The sequence below is a fragment of the Mytilus galloprovincialis genome, chromosome 8 (assembly GCF_965363235.1).
Source record: "Mytilus galloprovincialis chromosome 8, xbMytGall1.hap1.1, whole genome shotgun sequence".
NCBI classification, from domain to species: Eukaryota; Metazoa; Mollusca; class Bivalvia; order Mytilida; family Mytilidae; genus Mytilus; species Mytilus galloprovincialis.
This window is the reverse complement of record NC_134845.1, coordinates 37,287,952-37,306,808: the sequence shown is the minus strand read 5'-3', so window position 1 is coordinate 37,306,808 and position 18,857 is coordinate 37,287,952. Positions and strand designations below refer to the sequence as shown.

Here is an 18,857-nt window from a genome sequence, read left to right as displayed (position 1 = left end):
CATTAACCAAGAAAACCTTTCCCCCCCCCTTTTTTTGCCCCTAATTGCTTAACTTTTTGAGCCATAAACCCCCCCCCCCCACCCCCTTAAAGCCATTCCTAACCACCCCTTTGTGGTATGGAAACGTGTGGTATAATTTCAGAGAGATCAATACACTTAAACACAAGTTATTGTCTGGAAACTAGAAATATGCCTTTTTTGGCCTCTTTTTTGCCAATAATTCCTAATCTGTTAGGACCATAACCCCCAAAATCAATCCCAACCTTCCTTTAGTGGTAATAATCCTTGTGTTACAATTCTATTGATTTCTATTTACCTTTACTAAAGTTATTATCTAGAAACCATCCGTCATCGGACGAGGCTGGCGCCAACAACGATGTGAGACCAATATACAACCAAAATGTTTTCAATTTTTGCGGTCGTATAAAAATATGACAAGAATTCCACTGGTGTTGAGCTATACAAAAGACAGTCCAAATCTAAGACAGATTATTGACACTACTTGACTGCTGTTGCATACTAAAGAAACAACCAAACAGATTTTTGGTGAACAACCTCTCTTTGCCTACAGAAGAATTAATTTTTGCGGTCGTATAAAAATATGACAAGAATTCCACTGGTGTTGAGCTATACAAAAGACAGTCCAAATCTAAGACAGATTATTGACACTACTTGACTGCTGTTGCATACTAAAGAAACAACCAAACAGATTTTTGGTGAACAACCTCTCTTTGCCTACAGAAGAATTAAAAACCTTTACAGTGCTTATCCAGTGACCTTTGGGGTATCACAATAGCAATGGCCAAAACAGTTTACCAAATTGCAGTTAAATTTCTTCTCCAACTAACTGATCAACTGGTAAGATATTTTAGCAGATTGCTCAAGTGAAATGTTATTAGTATGAAGTGAGTGCTGTGAAATCAACAGTAATACTTACAATCCACATCCAGTTAGTTGATATCTTTGTCATTTGTTTCAAACACAAAAATGACTTACTATAGTATGAGTCACTGAATAAGAAGGTCTAATTTTGACATGAAAACTTCTATCATAAATAGATTTTATAAATAAATAGTTCAAACCATTGTTTTGTAGATGGATATTTTATAGCTTTGTCTTCTAAGACAAAGTTATTGTGTAATTATGATTCGTATAATATTTTCTATACAAATTACTGATCTGCTGGCATTAAAGGGAAATAATTTTTATTGAGTTATTGTACACTAAAAAATTAATCAATGATACCTGGCTTCTGATTTTGCCTACAATTTTTTTCAAAATTTTAATCATCTAAAAATAAATTTCATTGTTTCTTTTCAAAACATAGGATAAAAGTTTAATAATCATAAAAGTAATGTTACAAACAAATTAAATGAGGAAAGTTGATATTTGTCAGACAAAAATTGTGACAACATTTTGCTGATTTTCAGTAATGTAAATTATTTCCCTTTAATGGTAGCAGATAAGTAATTGCTTTAGAAAAAAAAATCCAAATTACAATTATGCACTAACTTGTTATTGGAAAACAGAGCTATAAATTACAGACTTACAAAACAATGTTTTCAACTATTTATTTATAAAATCTATTTATGATAGAAGTTTCCATGTCAAAATTAGACCTTCTTATTCAGTGACTCATACTATAGTAAGTCATTTTTGTGTTTGAAACAAATGACAAAGATATCAACTAACTGGATCTGGATTGTAAGTATTACTTTTGATTTTACAGCACTCACTTCATACTAACAACATTTCACTTGAGCAATCTGCTAAAATATTTTACCAGTTGATCAGTTAGTTGGAGAAGAAATCTAACTTCAATTTGGTAAACTGTTTGAGCCATTGCTATTGTGATACCCCAAAGGTCACTGGATAAGCACAGTAAGATATTCTAGTTAAAGTAGTATTCCATGATCCACCAATTTCGCCCGGCACCTCAGACATTAGTACATTAAACGAGCTGACCAAATACAGCAGCGATGAATGTAGCCATTGTCCTTGGATTAATTTCCAAAAGTCCTTCACCAGTACATTCACAGAATGCAAATATAGAAACAAGAGAGCACAAGCTGAAATGTCTTGCCTTCTTAACTAATCATTATTATTATGTAAAAAGTCCTAAATATAAAGCTTTACTACAACTATCACATTAACTTAACATGACCAAGAAAATGAGGTCAAGGTCATTTAAACCAAACAAGAAATACAGGTACACCTTACAATCATTCAATACACTAAATATAGTTGACCTATTGCTTATAGTTTCTAAGAAACAGACTTAACCCAGAAAAACTTAACATTGACCAACAAACCATGAAAATTGGGTCAAGGTCAGATGAACCACGCAAGGCAGATATGTACAGTTCTTCCATACTATGAATAAATAAAGTTGACCTATGGCTTATAGTTTACGAAAAACAAACCAAAACACAAAAACTTCAAAATGAGCAGTGAAAATGAGGTCAAGGTCAAATAAAACCTGAGACTGACATGTAGATCATAAAATGTTTCCATACACTAAATATAGATGACCTTTTGCATACAGTATTTGATAAACAGACCAAAACTCAAAAACTTTACTTTGACCACTAAACCATGAAAATGAGGTCAAGGTCAGATGACACCTGCCAGCTAGACATGTACACCTAACAATCATTCCATACACCAAATATAATAGACCTATTGCATACAGTATAAGACAAACAGACTAAAACACAAAAACTTAATTTTAACCACTAAACCATGAAAAAGAGTCAGATGACACCTGCCAGTTGGACATGTACACCTTACATTCCTTCCATACACAGAATATACTAGACCTATTGCTTATAGTATTTGAGATGGAGTTGACTTCCAAAACTTAACCTTGCTCACTGATCCATGAAATGAGGTTGAGTTCCATAGAAAACTGGCTTACAGGCATGAGGACCTTACAAGGTACACACATACCAAATATAGTTATCTTATTACTCATAAAAAGAGAGAAATTAACATATCAAAATAATCTTTTTTTTTCCCAAGAAGTCACATAACCATGAAAATGAGGTCAAGGACAATAGACATGTGATAGACAGAAACTTCATAACATGAGGCATCTATATACAAATAATGAAGTATCCAGGTCTTCCACCTTCTAAAACAAATCTTTTAAGAAGTAAGCTAAGGCCCCCATCATAGTAGCGGCTGGCACCACAGGATCACTTTCCCTATGTTCAGCTTTCTTGAACAAAGGTCGCAGGCTCGACAAAACTATATTGGTGACTGCAAAACATCAAATATCATGTACATGATTAAATGCAAGTCTTGTAAACAACAATTTATTGGTAAAAGCAAATGTCCATTTACAGCTCGACTTGGCGAACATCTTGGATGTGTCAAAAATAAGTAATTGGAACCCACTGGTAAACATTACAACCAGACAGGGTACAACATTCACCACATGTCATTTGAAATCATCGAAGTCCTCTGGAACAATCTAAATGACCCCATGACAGATGTCCAAAGGAGTAACAGAGAGGATTTTTGGATCCTCCAAATCAGAGTGTTAAAATCCATTGGATTCAACAGTTTAGAGACTTCCAAATTTCAGTACACCACTCACTCTATTCTCTACAATCCTCAAGATAATTGCCACTTCTTTGAACATGGCTAAGAATTAGTGGTTTCCTATGAATATTAATAAGTCCACAGTAATTCAATCAATCAATAGTCAATCTTTTATAAGAATTTATTGTTTTTAATTGACAATAAATTGTGCACTTTTACAATTGCATTTCACAGCTGGTATTTAATTGTTATTATAAAGTCATTGCCTAGCTCTGGTGAGTTAAATAAAAAACTTTAATTGCACATTTTATTTAGAAAATATCACAGATTTAATCAATAACATAGAAACATATAAAGCAGACAAGTTTTTACATAATATTAAAATTACATCAATAATCATATAATTTTATATGTAATTTACACAATAAATGCCCTAGTATTTGTCTGAAGTTGACGTCCTATCTTCAGTTTTTATATTCAGTAATTTGTGTTAGTGTATTTATTTGTAAGAATATGCTTACTACATTTTTTGTTATTCTTCAGCAATTTCTCAACTCATTCGTGTCATTTATTATGAAAACTTTCAGATATGCACTAAAACTGATTTTAAAAGTTTAATTTAATACCATGATTTGTTTAAGGTTTATTAAAGCAATGTGACTCATACCATTTTATCCATTTGAATATGATAAATTAAAATAACGTTAAATATTACAATTTTCATAATTAAAACTATCTGGTTTTTTTGTAAATAAAATATTGTAAGCTATCAACCATTCATTGTCTGTTCATCTATGGCTTCTATTATATAAATCGCTTAATTCTAAATTATTTCAGAGGAATAATGAAAAATCTAAGTCATTTCTATTGAAAAGTTGGAAAAATTGATTTTAAAAATGTAACATTTATATATGTTCGTTTTTTTCTTAACTTGAAATATTATTGATTGTTCAAAGCAAAAGATGAATGGTCAGCTGTTTAGTGAGTCTACATATAGTCTGAATATAACATATTCTTCTTAACTTTCTATTTAACTATATGAATCATGGTCTTGACAATAGAATACATTTAACAGTCTTATCATAATGAACACTCTCACTGGAATATTAAAATTAATCAGTAACTCATTTGATTCAAAATTACGGCAGTGAAATTGGTGGTAAATTTTAACAAACTCTTTTTAAGAACTCACAAATTTATACAACTGCTCACAAATTGGTATAGCTATGATATTGTATATGTTGTACTTGTATTGATATGAGAAACCTTTTAAATAATTTGCATAAAAGATAAACTAGGAGTTGTCCAATACCATTATATACTAAAGATTTTCTAAATGCTTCAATGAAATATTGCAAGTTTAGGACTTGTGGATACAAAGTGTGGATTAAAAACAAGTAAATGAAAATTACAATGATCCCTATATCCCAAGTTTCTGTAAGACAGGATACCTTAGTCTGAATAACTTATTTGATTCTCGAGGATGAACTTACGTGAAATTTAAAAGTCAAGAATTTAAAATCGATACTAAAAGTCGAAAAGAACATTAGTTAAGAAACAAAATAAGCTCAAAATATTGATAGGTAATGGAGCTCCTTTTAAATGAGTTATTGAATCTTATTTGAAAAGAAAAAAGGGTGTTATGGGGCAAAATATTTTACCCTGTATCATAGGGAAAAAACAAGGAGTCGGAAAATCTGACACAAATTCCAAAACCTAAGTACATTCTTAAGTAAATATCATCAAAAATGAAAAAATGAATGAAAGATACAATGATCACTATAGCCCTTCCTTCTGTAAGTATATTACATAAAAAAATCAAAAACAAATATAAAGAGTATTTCTTTTGGCCATTCTGGTATTTGATTCAATCTATGAAAGTTATAACGCTCAACTTTTGTTATAGTAATGAACAAAAGTTTGCACTTGTCCTAAATGCTACACAGTTTTGATGATAGTTAATTCCATGCTTTCAGCGCATTTCCGCAATCCCAAAACATAGTCGTCAAAATCTAAGCACATTGTCCAATGATATGCTATGTTAGATAACACTACTAGATATTCCATGAAGGCGAACTGACTGTACACTGAAATAGATAACATATAATTATACATACTGATCCTGTTGTTTTATGGTTGTTGTTTGTTGATGTGGTTCATAAGTGTTTCTTGTTTCTAATCTTGTTTTTTTTTTATACATAAGACCCTTGGTTTTCCTGTTTAAATTGTTTTACACTAGTCATTGTGGGGCTCTTTATAGCTTGTAGTTCTGTGCGAGCCAAGGCTATGTGTTGAAGGTGTACTTTGACCTATAATAGTTTACTTTTTATACATTGTGATTTGGATGGAGAGTTGTCTCATTTGCACTCATACCACATCTTTTTTAATTTTATGAACACTACCTAGCAGAGATGGGTCTGATTACTTTCAATGTAATTGATTAAATTACAATTACTTTGTCATTTGTACGATTAAATTAAATTAATGATTACTTCATTTCTGAAAGTGTCTGATTAAATTAATGATTACATTGGCAAAGTAATCATGATTACATCTGATTACAATGAATTAAAAAAAAAACCATTTTGAATGATGAGAATGAATTAATGTTTAATATACAATTAGTTCTTTTTAGAAAGAATTTTGTTTTATATATTTTAAAATGATAACTTCAAACTTCATCTATTTAATAAACCACAAAAGTTCACTACAAACATACATGAACATTGTATCACCCATTACACTTTATCATTATTGATCTCTGAATCATTTTGACTTCAATTGAATATGGCTTTATAAAGAGTTTGTTATTTGTCTTCTGACCTCTTCCAGACTTTATATGTATTTCAAGGTGCAGTTTTTGGAAGTTAAAATATGGATGAAATAAAAATAACAGATAAAAATTATGAAAAAATTTAATAGAATTGTTTAAACAAATTGTAAACAAAATTCAAGTACTATAAGTCATAGTAAGTCTGTGCAATTTACATGTCCAGTCCAAGTACATACAAAAATTTGCTTATATTAAACAAGATATTTGTCCAACTGTTAACTTAGTTTGTGCTAATTAGATAAATTTTCACATGTCTGATTAATCTTTTATCATATATATTGTCCTACAGCTATACCCAATTGGAAATTGCAATAAAAACAAGCCTTAATTGGTTTCCTACCTGTCAATTCAAAGTTTACAATAATCACAATATTAACAAAAGATTATAATTCAGGGTTAAAGAAAAATATAATATTGCTTAAATATAACAGTTTTTTTTTATCAAATATATACATGTACATCTTTAAATTGTGAATATATGTACAATTTCTTTTACTAAGGCCTTCTTAGGCTAATGATGACTTTTTTAATATTGTAACAGTTTATTTTTTACTGAAGTATACAAATCAATTAACATGCTTGAAAAAGTAAACCAAACTATCTTAACTTGTTAAATATCTATTAAATAAGAATAACAAAAAGGTTCATTTATTGACCATAAACACAGTTCAAGATTTTTTTCATTGTAATCAGAATGTAATCAAAATGTAATCAGGATTACAGGGCATTTTGAAAAGTAATTGATTAAATTAAATTACATGTAATCAGATTTTTGGCTGATTAATGATTACAATGATTACTTGAAAAATTGTAATCAATTACAGCTGATTAATGATTACAATTACAATTACCCCAAGTCTGCTACCTAGTAACTGAAGTAGCTATACATCTATCTCCATTCTTTTGCAGATATTCAAAATCAATAGCATTAAAAATTTACATAATTACCTTAAACATTTTATACATATATTTGTGATATATAAAATAACATAACATTTTGTGTACCATCTCATCATGTTTGATATACCAGGAAGGTACTTTGAAGTTAGTAGAATAAGAAATGTAAAGAACCATTTATCTAAATAAATAAACAATTGTGTCAGAAGCTCATAATTTGCCGGTCTTAAAAAAACTGAAATTGTTGTAAAAATAAGTAAGAATAAAATAGAAATCATTCAGTTAGAAGTCATTAAAATAACTCTGTGAAAAACTTGCAAAAAAAAATATCCTTGGGTGAATAAATATTGCCTTCAATATGATTAACATGTTTAAAGTCCAATCACATCGACCAGAAAATTTACAAAATTGAAATGGAGCCTGTTACATTCACCAATCCACCAACAATGTATAGTTTGTAGTTATTTGATCCGATTAGAAAGAAAATGTTCAAAAGATTAAACAAATCAAATGTAACATTACTGTGCATACAGGTGTGTGTTTGTGTGTGTGCACAAAAATGTGAGTTTCAAGCCAGGAATTAAGAAAGCGATAGGCTGTGACATTTTTGCTCTTCACTTGGTCAACACATTGCAATATCTTTTAGTATATGAAGAACACTAATTTATTAATGTTACGTTACCTGCACAAAATGCAAATATGTAACAAGGGTTAATAAAGAAGGAATCTATATATATACACAAAGAAGATTTAAGGGGGTAGACCTTAGTTCAGGGAGAAAACTCTTTAAATCATCAGTACGTTTGTAAAAGTCAAGTTCATCAATGTATTTTAAGCATTTACCTGAAACAGATTGAAAATAATCTATGTAACCTAGAAGCTTAGAATATATTTTTAAAAATGGTTGACACAAACGTACTGATGATTTAAAGAGTTATTTCCCTTAACCTAGGTCTACCTCCTTAAGAAACACCACTAAATCCAAACTAAAACCTGCTACAATTTGGATTATTTTTTTGAAATTAGTATCACTATGGCTCAAGAATGGTATTCTCATATTGCAGTTATATAAATCTACAAGCTGTAACCTTAATATAATCAATGTGAAGCTAGGTCACACTAGATTTAAGCTTGGGTAGCTGTAACCTAATTTGTGAGAACATTACCAGGTCCTCTAACTTTAAAGTCAAGTATTTAAGCATGACAAAGACATGATTTTATCATCTCAAATGGGCCTTAAGTTGATGTGAGATTTAGCCTTGACCTTCAATACATGACCTTTTATGCATATCTTGTATAACAGATGTGTTTAAAATCTTTTACTAAGATCTAGACAAACAAAAATAGATATGAACCTGACTTCATTAAAGTACATGTAAAGACTTGATTTACCTTGACCTATATCAAATAAATTTCTCATTGTCAAGACAAACCTTTGGTCCAAAGCCAACCAATTGGGTAAAAAAAATTAGTGAAGGAATACCAAACATAAACATCATAACTGCATAGATACATACTTGTAGATACACTTTGGACAGCATTGCAACACAGGTATCAGCTGTAACCCTGACTTTCAAGAAGTTAACTTGACTCAAACACAATTTTGCGGAATAAGATTAAAAAAAATAGTACACAAGTATTTGACCAATACAAAACTCCATCAAAAACCTCCAGTGATTTCAGGTGCTTCAGAAGGGTAAGCAGATCCTTCTACTCATGTGGCACCTGTAATGTTGCTCACTTAAGTTCAAACCATGTGATTAGTCTAATTTGCTAGGTCATTTTTAGAGGAAAAGGAGGTCAGGATTGTGGTAACAAAGTTTGTAACATTTTCATCATCATCTGTGAAACCGATATTCCATAACGATCAACCAATTTGTAATTGCATTAGTGAAATTTTCCAAGTGATGATTCAACTTCACCACTTGGAACTCTTGATATGAATGACACCATTTAAAACCTGCCAAATAACATCCATATAACCTGACTTGTACTGTGGATTCATTATTATTGGTTGGATAATTTTTTTCGCGGTTCATGGGTACTGGTTAACCATGAATTCAAACGTACAATGAATTCTAAATTTTCTTTAGGCTTTGTATGCAGAGATTTGCAAAACCAGGAAAAATGGTACCCACGAAAATAAATGAATTCACAATATATGGCAACTGATAATCCATAAACAAAGGATGCAATAGATTTTGTTAAATAAAAAGATTTTTAAAAGATTTATACCTAGAAGAAACCTTCTTGAGCCTCATTTTTCTTTGGTGCATGATTTACCTATAGATATCGCTTTGAAATTTTATCTTCAACCAACTGTGATGGAGCAATGGTATTGACTGTTCCTTCAAAGTCAATTATGGTTGTGCCATGGAATGCAATATTGGTAAATACAACAAGGTATTCACAAGTGGAAAACAAGGAATAAACTGCAAGAAAATATATCATAGTGCATAATTTGGGATTGTTGTGCTCAATATACTGATTGGGAACCAATATGTAAATTCAAAGGCCTTTCCTATTCCTTAAGGGCATGAAAATATTAGTATGTTTTAAACTACTTTAGATTTTCAGATATCCGTGATCTAAATTAAGAACATTAGAAAATCTCCTAAATATATTTAAAAATACAGAAATAGAAATAGAACTAACCTTATTTATATTTGTTATATAAAAATGGCATAGGAAACTTGAAATTCTACATTTATTGTAGCAAATAATCATTGGAACAAACCATTATAATAGAGCTAAAAAAATATTTAAAAGACAACTATTATTACAAAAAAAAAATACTTAATAGGGCAGAAAACTCCTTTATTGTCATAACAAGGAAGATAAACAACAGACACCATATGTTACATTATAACTTACATATAATTGAAAAGTATGTAAGCTCTATCCAAGCAAGCATTGTCTTGCAACCATATGCTGTTTTACATGTAATGCTATATGAAACTATTTTAGATGTATTTCTTTAATTAATTAATCTTTTATGTTTGTGTATTAAACCATTACATATATATATACTTATATTGCCTGTGTTTAATTCCTTATAAAAATAGTAATATTATGCATAAAATGTGTATATCTAGTATGTGCAAGTAATAAGGAACTCTTTATAATTTATTTTTTTTATCTCTGCAAAGGTGTATAAACTTTTGCATGTTTAACCAGCAACTGGCATGGCTAGTGCATTAGCGGATGGTGGGGAGCAGGTGTTTAAAAGGATAAAAATTGTACATGTAAGACAAAATTAAGGGTAGGCAATGCATGTAATGAAATGTTTCTGAGGAAAGGAGTTTTGAAAAGCTTATGTTTATAAATTATAACACTTGATGACAAAATTTACAATACAAAGTAAACTATATCAAACAGATTGTACTGTAATCTAAGATTTATTCTACTTCCACAGAATACTGAGAAACTATTTCTTTACTCTTTTCCCATTCTAAATAGTTTTTTTCCATCTGAAGATTATGATTTCAATTCTTAAAAATCTGATTAAAATTTAGATCTTGTGACCATGCAAGCTTTTCTTTCAAGGATACTTAGCACTCTATTATACTTTCTGTTCTAGATGACTATCAGGATCTTCTGGTTTGTCCTATTAATACACACCCTCAAAAAGTTGAAGGCTGAAATTTCATTTGATGGAATAATTACCAGAGCAGAATAATAAAATTGAGTTTTGTCAGATCCTTGAAATTAAAGCTAGAACACAGATCTGTATTTTAATCTGAATGAGTTCTTTAGATGGAACATAACACTACAGGGAGATAACTCTGTAAAAATCAGCTGAATGTTTTAATTACATTCTATTGTTAAAGAAATATTAAGCTTCTCAATGATCAAGTTGTGTTTGTCAATCTGTTATATATCCAAAGAAATTTGATTAAGTGTGTGGCTCAAGTTTTTTAAATCCTATTTTGTCAAAAGGTCAAAGTAAATATTTTGTCAAAATTTTATGAAAATTAAAGGAGCCAAATTATTTTTTGTCGAAGTGTTTGGTACAACCTTTATACAAGAAAAAGTCTGTTATATTTAAATCATAGAAATCAAATAATGGTCAGAAATCCATACAATATATCTATCATGTCTATAAATACAATATATAAATTTACCTCATACAATGACAGATATGATTACTTTATTAACCAACTAAGTACATTATTGCCAAAAATGACTGGTTATTAAAAATAACATATTTTCTGTAATGGCCCTGTTTTTTTCTGTAATGGCCCTGTTTTTCTGTAATGGCCCTGTTATTTCTGTAATGGCCCTGTTTTTCTGTAATGGCCCTGTATTAATGCCCAGCTTGTCTGTATTAAGCCCAGTTAGGGTTTTTAATAGATTTAATAAAATTAAGCTGTAAAGAGTATAATACCTTTTTGTATTTTATTTAATTTAATAACCAGCAACAAACATTAAAGAACCATATAAAGGGATCACTGTTCATCCTGTTTTCAACACATAACTTCTTTCAACTTAATATCTTGGATATTTGGTATATTTAAAGCTCGATCATGGTGAAGTACAAATTTTTTTTTTCAAACTAAACTGTCATTAAAAGAGTAAGAGAGTACATCAAGTTGGCAGCAACACATACACTTTTTTTCAGTTGGTTAATAAATGTATTAAGAAATGGGTGTTTTTATAATGGCACTGTTATATGTCCTTGGTCAGTAATAATGGCCTCAGGCGTTGCCTCAGGCCATTACAGACTTCCTCGACCATTATTACAGACCTTGGACATATAACAGGGCAATTAATTTATAAAAATACCCACTCATTAATACTATAATAAAGATCACTTACCGCCAGCTTCACAGTAACTATTATGTCGGAGGTAAAGGTAAATTGCTATGAAGAAACAACTGATGTTGAACAGGAATAATGCAATTTTGTAATGAAAGGATTTCTTTTCCTACAAATAAACATGCAACAATACATAATAGAACATTCTAAGAAAAGTTTTCATCACTTCAAAAAATATATGTATTGGTAATTAGCATATTCATATATTTGTGAATTAATTTGCTAAATTAACTTATTTTTTTTACATAACTTGTATCAACACAAAATAGCACATGGTTATAATGAAAAAAGACATTTGTTTACAAAAGGAATTGCAATACCTTTATTATAGATTATTTTTTTTTTCTATAAAAGTCTCAATACATGTAAATCAAAACTATAATACGTGTACATACAGTTTATCTCATATTAAAAAAAGTTATTTCTCTTTCATTTAAATATGATGGTTATACAGTTATAGGTAAAAAATACATAAAAATACAACAGAAGTATAACTTTGGCAATATCAAGAAACAACCTGAAAAGAAAAGCATGGATAAACTTGTGTTATCTTGGTATTTATAGGTTGCTATTCGGTCTGAGCCAAGGATCCATTGAAGGCCTTACTTGACCTACATTACAAATTGTGACTTGGACAGAGTTTTTTCACATAGGCATTCATACCACATCTTCTTATATTTACTGGTGTTTGACTTTAGCATGTTTTGACTTTCCTCCTTCAAAATTCAGATTCTTTTTTATGTATGTAAATTAATACTGTCAGTCAGCATGACTGTTGAAATGTGTAGGAGAACAGATGTACTTACTTTTGGAGTCATCTGTCTACCATTACTGGTACGTCCCCATTTAAATACTATACAGCTACACAACATATAACATTCAGAGGTTACCATGAAAGTTATAAAAGAATTCTCATGAATACCTACAATTAAAAAATATAATTGTTAGACCATGACAGTTGGAAATCTAGTTCTTCAGACATTTGTTCCATAAATTGGGGTGAGAGAACAATTTGTTTTATATTTTATTCTTCAAAATTTGTTATTTTTCTGTACGAGTACTCGCGAAAAGAAGCTAGCAATGCATTTTTTTTTTTATCAAATTGCCTTTATTTTTAATAGTACTGTCTTTCATGTCTTTAGTCTCAAGACTCAGGAGTATAATTAGTTTGATAGTTTACCTTTTGTGTTGGTACTAAGTACAGTCTTGAACATAATTTGGCAGTAAATATAAAAAATTTAAGTATTCATAGAAAACCACTTACTAAAATTTTCTATAGAAGATATATTGGTCAACACAACTAAAGCTAAAATTTCTATACTGTTCAAAATAGCGCATAATCCTGCTAAAAATTTGTATATATTGTTCCTGATTCCCACATTGAATTGTGTGTTAAATGTGTAGTATCCTGCTGTTATAAAGAAACGTGGACTACAGTGAAGTGCAATACATATTCTCCACACATATCTTTGAGGTGTGTAGCCACCTATAGCTGAACTTATTGAAGGGAGATAATTCTTGACCTGAAAACAAAAATATAAATTTATCTTAATGTACAAATGAATAATAAATCATCACAAAAATAATAACAATGTAAAAGATAGCAGAAAACAAATTATTATTGACATTATTGAGTTTAGTACTAGTTTTCCAAACATTAATGGCTAGCATAAATACTTTTTTATAAAACATCTAATAAAATAACATGAATAATTTAACATGGAAATAGATGGAACAATTCACAAATCACTGAAGAATAATTTCACATGGAAATAGATGGAACAATTCACAAATCACTGAAGAATAATTCATGACTGTAACCCTAAAAGATCTACTTTAAACTGAAAATTCTTTACTGACTAAAGAAGTACAACCTTTAATGCTGCATGCAATCATGATGTAAGGATCCTTAAGTGCTCCTACTTATAAAATATCAATTATCATAAATACTTACTCTGAAATCAACCTCACCAGAAAATCAAATACTTAGCACTTAATGGTGTTGGCACTATTAATTCAGAAATTTTTGTGATGATTTATTATTGCATATGTATCAGAACAGGTTTAATGAAGTGGTACAAAATAAATTTAGATTTTTGTGGCATTATTAAAATGCAGCATTTTCTGAAATTGCAATAGTTTATCAAATATTTATGTCCATTCTTCAAAAATGGCAATAATAAATGCACACAAAAATTTCTGAATTTACCCTCAGGTATATCATGTATATAAATAAATAAAGTAGCATTCATTGCATAGGAAACAACAACTATTGGCACAAGCAAGATTAAATAACAGTTGTTGATAAGTTAAAGCATGCATGTAATAAAAGAAAATATCTATATTTAATAGGTAAAATCATTGATGAAAGTAAAACATATCATGCAGTTAGATTTCTTTACTAATAATAACAAAACTATTATACTGTCTGTCACAACTTTCATTTTAAGAAAATAATGTATAAAATTCTTTTTAAAACTTGAGGATTTTAACTAGAATCTATTGATTACATTTATATAGGAGAGAGACACAAGATATATTTCAAGAAAGCTGGATATAGTTTTTAGCTGACTGACTAGATATACATGTACATACATATGATGGAAACTAGAGGTTTGGAAATCATTTAAAACATAGAAATTACTGATGACACACCTTACGCTCCTATATTTTTACCATGGATAATTCATAATTCCTATATGACTATTAACACATGTTAGATTTATAGACAACAAGCATCTATATCATTGATAACTACAATGTACATTTATTTTAACCATACATGCTAAAATATATTAAAAAATGTTTAAATTCAGGACTTCAAAAAACAACCTTTCTCATTTACATATCAAATAACACCCCATGTAATTGTTAGTATCACGTGAAGCTTCCATGGTAAAATTATACTAAATATCAAAAAGCTATTTAATTGTAGCAACATAATATAAAACAACAATTACCATGAATTTATTTAATTACACAAATACTGAATATCATACAAAAATATCAAAAACTAAGCCTAAAAGATTTTTTTAAATAATAAAAACCATAACTACAGGATCTGGGTTTTTTTATTTTAATTTTGAACTTTCAAAAGAGTTTTTTTTAACAAATGATTTCAGAAAATGTCATTGGTTGTTTATACACATATCAAAACTATCATGGTAATTGTTCTTGTTTTGGTTTCAATGTTACCTTGCTGCGAAACTAAATCAAATAAAAGTGAAAAATATGCTATGATGTAGAAATTGACAAGTTTTTATTATCTATATACACATTGCATCTATAGTAATATAAGCATATATGTGCATGTTATCATTGAAAAGTAACGAGAGCAAACTTATGAACTGTTAATAATAACAATTTTAAGATTGATTAAATTAAGTGATTGAAACTAAAAATTTCATTAGTAAGTCTTTGTTGTTTGAGACACTCCCCTCTCCCCCCAAATCAGTTAATTGTTTGTAACAGATCTCACAGTGTGAACCCACATCTATGTTGTGCACATAAAATTGGAACTAAGATTAAACCTGTTATCTCATATCAAAATTATGTAAAATGGAACGTTTTTTTTATTCATATAATCAAATGAAAACAATGGCTTGGCACTTTAATCTTTCTTTGGCATGGTTGGTCATCTAAGGCATCATGTACCCTCCCCTTTTCTCAATTTTATTACTGGTAATCAAAAACTTTTATGTCTGTCATATATCAATTAAACAAAAATCAAAAACTATAAATTTATTTCCTTATTTTAGAATATTTTAGATACCCGATAAGCATCCTTTAAGCAGAAAGAGATGTCAACAACCTTATAAATAGACAATAATAGTGTATTGACTTGACATATCAACGATATAAGGATGAGGCTTAGAAACGGGGAAATGCGAGGCTGTGTCGAGCTATTTCCCAATTTCGTGCCGAATCCTTACATCATTGATATGTCAAGTCAATGCACTATTATTGTCTTTATACTGCATTCTAAAAAAACATTTTCAATTGTTGTTTAATGTGTTAAGGTTATTTATTTGATTTAAATATTTGGGGAAATCACCTTTAAAAAGGCCTCATACCATGCTCACGGAGAAATTTTCAACACAATGAAATGTACACACTCGATGGTGAACAAAAGCATTTGAATATGGACTAAAATATCAATAAGCATAACAAATTAATGATTTATAGGTTGCAAACAAACAGTATTAATAAATGAAATATGTTTTTTCAATAATTGCAAAAGAAACAAAGTTGAGTCGTTCCACGCATCGTTGTATGCATTGGAAACAAGAACAGGTTGAAGAGGTCGTATGCATAATTAAATGTTATTTCGGCATTCTATTTAAATATTCATGAGGAAAAGTGATATCGGGTCAGTGACTGTATATGACATAGAAATATACAGTCAACGCATTTTGACTGCTCAAATTGAACGAGTGCAGTATAAATCTCAGTAATTAGGAACAACGCAGCATTTAAAATATTATATAAAACAAACAAACAAACAAGCAGTGACAAATCAGCCAATTTCTTAGTTCTCTTTGACTTTGAAAAAGAAAAATGCTAAAACAAGATACTTTATAAATGTAAAAATGTATTAAGGAATTACATTTTCAGAGAGTAACACTTTCAGTTTTATATATTAAAATGAAAAACTGATATAAAACAGTCACACTGCTGACGGTTCCCTCTTAAGGATGCTGACACTATGGAATTTCAGTTTATATTTGTTTTTAATATCATCATATCATTTTACATGTACAATGTATACAAACCTGTGAATATAAATTAGTTGCAAATGTCAAAATAAGTAGATTTATAGCATATATACCTAACATTAGTCAGTGAAAATAACATAATTATAACTGCATCAGAAATAAATACTGACATCCAATTAGTTTCAGATACTAACATGCTTAAGGATATAATCAAGCAAGCAAGTGATAATATCAATTTAATGATATATTTAATCTGAATTTTTCACCCTTTTCATACATCATGGAGCAAAAAATATGGCTCATACATACGGCTCATTACACTAGTTAGTGAAAAAGATCCAAATTATCTCCCTTTGATGTAAAAATTAAATTTTGTTGCATTAAAATTGACATATATTTTTTAAATCACTGGTGACCTATGTTTTTTATTATTGTTTTCAAATAAGCTGTACATAAACTAAATAATTGGAAAATTTAAGCGATTTCTGTAATTTATTTATTTTTTTTATTTTGATATTACCTCTATTTCTCCTACATTTTTGTATTAGTTCAACAGAAAAAAAGGACATTGACAAAAATGTATGCTTTTTTCAGAGGCAGATTGTGAGCTTAAATGAACGTTGACCCCATTTAATTTTTTTTCCATTTTTCTATTAAGTGCATTAAAAATATTTGAGTCGATGCAACTGCTGGTGGATGTTTATTTCCCCAAGGGTATCACAAGCCCAGTAGTCAGCACTTTTTGTGCTGACATGAATTGTCATTGATATTGTTATATTTATAAATTTACTGTTTATAATTTTTTGAATTTTTTGAAATACTAAGGCTTTTCTACCTCAGGCATGGATTACCTTAGCTGTATTTGGCAAAACTTTTAGGAATTTTTGTTCCCAATGCTCGTCAACTTTGTACTTTATTTGGATTCGAGCGTCACTGATGAGTCTTTTGTAGATGAAACGCACGTCTGGCATATATACTAAATTTAATCCTGGTATCTATGATGAGTTTATTATATAAAAAATATAGCGAAATCCTATATCAAACAAAAAATTTGATTTAAAACCGTGAGCCCCCTTAAACTGTGTTTGGAGATACAAAACATTTTATGTACAAATGTACATTTCAATACATTTAGTGGAGACAACTAAGTAGGAGAACAGAAATGAAAAATTCAGCAATTTTTTTTATTTCTAAAGGGGCATTATGTACCCTAGAACAGTAGGCACTGAATGGTAAAGATTGCTTTAATTTATCATTAAAATCAAACATTGCATTGTAAAACGCATTGGTTGTAGTTGATTCAACTACCATTAAAAAAAAGAGAGATAACTCCAATTTTCAAAGAAGACTATGAAATACATTTAGAAATCAAGGTAAAAATTATTTTATAAGTGGAAGACATATTAAACATTGCATTGTATAAGGCATTGATTGTAGTTGATTCAACAGCCGGGACATAAAAAAAAATCTATTAGTTTATCCTGACCTTTTTTAACATAAAGTCCTGGGTTTTTTTGTCAAGTTGCTCACCATGCCTTTTGGTTTTACTAAAAAATCATGCTTTTTTTCAAATGTCATCACATTAAATTGTGATGTCTTTAAACTTTTGCCTATGTTTTCAAGTATTGGTGTGATTCCAAGTATTTGCATACAATTGTAAATGAGAATCTCCCCAAACCATGCCAAAATCTAGCATTTATAAAATAATGGTACGAAATGGTTGTTATTGTTACTTTCTTTTTGCGTTCATAGTGATACCCAGGGTTTTAGAATTTGTAAAATGTCTCAACTGACCCTGCAATGTGTAGAAGTTGAAGATTCAAAGTCGAAAATTATCGACCAAATAATGCAAAATGCTGCTCCAAAGAATGGAAGAAAAAGCATTATCTTTGCCAGTTTATTTATGGTGATTTGGAAAAGTAATCCATTTCCTTGGGAGCCCATTTTCGGTTTTTGGTTATTCTGTTTATTCTTGGTACTGATTACTCTTGAAAATTAACATATGATACTTCGTTCTTTCAAACGTTTACGATATCCCGATCTCGAAG

General features: G+C 29.6%; 1 protein-coding gene across 6 annotated transcripts; it reads right to left on the bottom strand.

Annotated features, from left to right (window-relative positions):
• Positions 1-3,709: 3,709 nt before the first annotated feature.
• LOC143041848 (acyltransferase PGAP2-like) lies at positions 3,710-18,785 on the bottom strand. 6 transcript variants are annotated; one of them, XM_076213950.1, is made up of 7 exons: positions 18,604-18,785; positions 15,290-15,301; positions 13,359-13,617; positions 12,901-13,016; positions 12,095-12,203; positions 9,512-9,708; positions 5,442-5,633 (listed from the first exon to the last, which is right to left on the bottom strand). In XM_076213950.1, exons 1-6 carry the CDS (start codon positions 18,751-18,753, stop codon positions 9,560-9,562), a joined length of 795 nt encoding a protein of 264 aa, XP_076070065.1. In that variant the 5' UTR covers positions 18,754-18,785; the 3' UTR covers positions 5,442-5,633; positions 9,512-9,559. The 6 variants fall into 6 exon arrangements, with proteins under 6 accessions (XP_076070064.1, XP_076070067.1, XP_076070065.1 ...); XM_076213948.1 differs by having other exon boundaries at positions 9,560-9,708; XM_076213953.1 differs by lacking the exon at positions 18,604-18,785 and adding an exon at positions 18,296-18,587 and having other exon boundaries at positions 9,560-9,708.
• Positions 18,786-18,857: the final 72 nt, after the last annotated feature.

Bases quoted from the DNA above. Each gene is read 5' to 3' on its own strand.
- LOC143041848 (XM_076213949.1), bottom strand. From the start codon at position 18,753: ATGGGCTCCCAAGGAAATGGATTACTTTTCCAAATCACCATAAATAAA. The intron at 13,017-13,358 runs GTAAGTGGTTTT...TTTTAATTGTAG, and splicing joins ATCTTCTATAGAAAATTTTA to GTATTCATGAGAATTCTTTT. The intron at 12,204-12,900 runs GTAAGTACATCT...GTTTATTTGTAG, and splicing joins GTAGACAGATGACTCCAAAA to GAAAAGAAATCCTTTCATTA.